At 34.0% G+C, this 3,129-nt stretch overlaps 1 protein-coding gene and 1 non-coding gene across 6 annotated transcripts in view; one reads left to right on the top strand and one right to left on the bottom strand.

Annotated features, from left to right (window-relative positions):
* The first annotated feature begins 474 nt into the window (after positions 1-474).
* Positions 475-546, top strand: trnaq-uug (transfer RNA glutamine (anticodon UUG)). The gene has a single exon. It is a non-coding gene; the product is annotated as a tRNA-Gln (tRNA).
* Positions 547-1,986: 1,440 nt separating this feature from the next.
* tns2b (tensin 2b) overlaps positions 1,987-3,129 on the bottom strand; it is a 23,702-nt gene continuing 22,559 nt past the window's right edge. For all 5 annotated transcript variants that reach the window (XM_053232013.1, XM_053232014.1, XM_053232015.1 and 2 more), the window contains one exon: positions 1,987-2,995. In XM_053232013.1, the coding sequence (XP_053087988.1) occupies positions 2,848-2,995 (148 nt within the window). In that variant the 3' untranslated portion in view covers positions 1,987-2,847. The remainder of the gene's footprint in view (positions 2,996-3,129) is intronic.

The following is a 3,129-nucleotide window of genomic DNA, read 5'->3' as shown; positions in this document are numbered from 1 at the left end:
GACATGTTGACGTACACGACTTGCTAGCAAAACATGCTAGCGACATTCTATAAAGGCTTATGAGCAGCTCCCTCTCGCGGTTATTCCGTGAAATGACTTGTCATCTGTCCTTCACTACTAACCAGACAGTTAATTATAGCGTGTTATGACGCAATGAACTGTAAACGACTTGAAAAATATGACAAATATTGTGTATAACCTAAATCATTAGCGCACCAGAAAATGTCCCGGAAATGTCGTAAATCGAGGAGAGGATTAGCTAGCTAACGTTAGCTGGTTAAATTTTGTAAATCAAGCGATATTATTTATTAAAAGCATTTGTGTTTTGTAACTGATCTCTAAAAACGGACGGAGGATTTCACAATCAGCTATAATTGCTGATATAATTGCTATAATTTAACAAAATTAAAACACGGGCTAATATGGAAGCGTTAGCTTTATGAGGAACACTTCCGGTAGTATTTGCACGCGCCTGGTCCCATGGTGTAATGGTTAGCACTCTGGACTTTGAATCCAGCGATCCGAGTTCAAATCTCGGTGGGACCTCGTCCCTTTTCCTTTTATTTCACAGAAATATTTATTCAGGTAAAAAGAAAAGAAACTCACTTTATTCCTTGTGTTGTTTCTTTCTTGAGTCATACTGCAAAAAAAAAACAAAAAAAAACGACGCCTAAACAGCACCAAGTGTCTGGTTTCATAAAAATAAATAAATAAAAATAATAACAGTAATAATAATAATGTTATTTTAATGCAAATTAAAATTGGACTTTATAGCTTTAATGGTTAAATCTGTAGTGTATTTATGGAGCAACTGATAGATATTTGTACAATGTCAAAGTCAAGTTTGGTTTAAGAATAAAAAGATTTAAATTTCACTTTATTAAACATTTTAAATGTGTTAATGATTAATAAACACAAATTCATGTCATATTGCTGTATATCACTGTCAGCTGTATTTATAAAAAGGTATGAGATATTACTGTATTTACTGGACTTGTGAAAGAAAATATAAATAAAAGAGAAAAAAAGAAATCGTGGTTATGAAATAGCTTTAATGTTAATGCATCATTTTCACCTGCAAAATTTATGAACCAAAAACTGACTCAAATTTCACTTCATTAAAATAATAAAGCTCCAATTTCATTACCTTTTTTTTTTAAAAAAAAATAATAACTCAGAGTTGCCAGATCTGCTTCACAAAGCCAGCCTCTGTACACTGCTTTTTAATTTCAGCATCATTCCTCTCATTAGCAGATGTATAATGTAATTAATAAAACACTCCATGTTGTGCTCTTTTAGTAAAATAATCAACAACCGAGTGGTGTGATGAAGCGCAGTAACTGTTACCACTCTCTCGGGGATTATTTTCCTGTAACAGCACATCCTGAAATGTTTTATTCTTCTTATACCACAACAATTTGACAATAATAATATTTTTTATGTATTAAAAAAATATGTTGTACTTTTTATCCATTTATTGTTACATTTAATGTTGGAGAACGTCCATGAAACAAGTTAGTTCCTGTTCTCGCTTACGTTATAGCAGCTATAAACAGTCTTTCCCTCACCAGCCTCTCTTTTTTTTTCTCTCTTGAAGTTACTAAAAAAAATAAAAATAAAAACGTAGCTTGTCATGTTGAAGTTAACGTCACGTTACCGAGAAACCACAAAGAAGCGTAAACTCCTCCGTCCTAAAATTACAGCTTTACCTCCGACTGCTACAAAGCGCTGACACTGGAGACTCCTTCCATAAATGATAAATAAACGCCTCTTTACAGAAAACTTCACCATGTCAACAATTTTTATGATTTGTTTATTATCAGTGGAGCGTCCACCGTACACGTCCCTGCGAATGAGCTGTTACTATGGAAACGATAACGTATCAGAGCGAGCGCATTAATATAAACCTGCGCTGCTGTCAGAGCTGCTGTTCTAGAGAATTAATCAACACCTGACGACCAATCAGAGTCCAGAACTCAGCAGCGCTGTGGGATAAATGTGTTTTAATAAAGCTGTATAAAGAGAACACAATTTCTCATAAACAATCTTATTTAATTACAGATTTTGTCATAAATAAAGAATATTTATGAGAAGCGGGAGACTGATGTAGTGACACACAAAATAATATTTAGACAGAAACACACTGATGTTCACAACAGGACGAAAACGAGATCCCGCTATGCATGCTGGGAAATGTAGATCATGGAGTAGGATTGTCATTTAATATACACTTTATTTTACACAGATATAATAATAAAAATGCAAAATACCCAAACACAAGCTGAAGGCAAAAAAACATTATAATAATAAAATTAAAAAATAAAACAGCAACTCAGTTCAGATGGAAAATGAAAATCTCAGGCATGGTAACCCTGCTACAATTTAATTTCTAAAAAAAAAATAAAAAATAAAAACACAACCTAAATATTATTATGAAACAGGAATATCAGAAAGGGAATATAACTAGTAAAATCGCATTATATTAATTTTTGAAATTTATATTAGACATAAATTTATTTCAGTAATCAATGCACAGTATGGTTTATAAAGAACTGGAAGATCAAGACAGTATTATTTAATTTAAGGATAAAAATAAAAAAATAAAAACTTTAAAAAACTCCATTCTCTTCTCTTCTCTTCTCTTCCATTTTCTTCTCTTCTCTTCTCTTCTCTTCCATTCTCTTCTCTTCTCTTCTCTTCTCTTCTCTTCCATTTTCTTCTCTTCTCTTCTCTTCTCTTCTCTTCTCTTCTCTTCTCTTCCATTTTCTTCTCTTCCATTTTCTTCTCTTCTCTTCTCTTCTCTTCTCTTCCATTTTCTTCTCTTCTCTTCTCTTCTCTTCTCGTCCCTCACTTGCGTATGTGATGTGGTCCCAGCATGACTTTATTGATGAAGTTGACGATGGCCGTGGCCGGCTGCTCCGGATCGAGTTCTGCAAACAGGTGACAGACGTTTCCCAATCTGCTCCCACTGCGCCTCGCTACGAATCCAAACATCCTGCCGAGAGAAAGAGAGAGAGAGAGAGAGAGAGAGAGAGAGAGAGGCTGGTGATGGAACGACTGTTTACAGCTGCTGTAACATAAGTGACAACATGAACTAACTTACTAACTAAATAACTAAATGTAACTATG

This window comes from Pangasianodon hypophthalmus, chromosome 2 (genome assembly GCF_027358585.1).
Source record: "Pangasianodon hypophthalmus isolate fPanHyp1 chromosome 2, fPanHyp1.pri, whole genome shotgun sequence".
Lineage (NCBI taxonomy): Eukaryota > Metazoa > Chordata > Actinopteri > Siluriformes > Pangasiidae > Pangasianodon > Pangasianodon hypophthalmus.
Note: the sequence above shows the minus strand (reverse complement) of the source record. Positions and strands in the feature narration are given on the sequence as shown.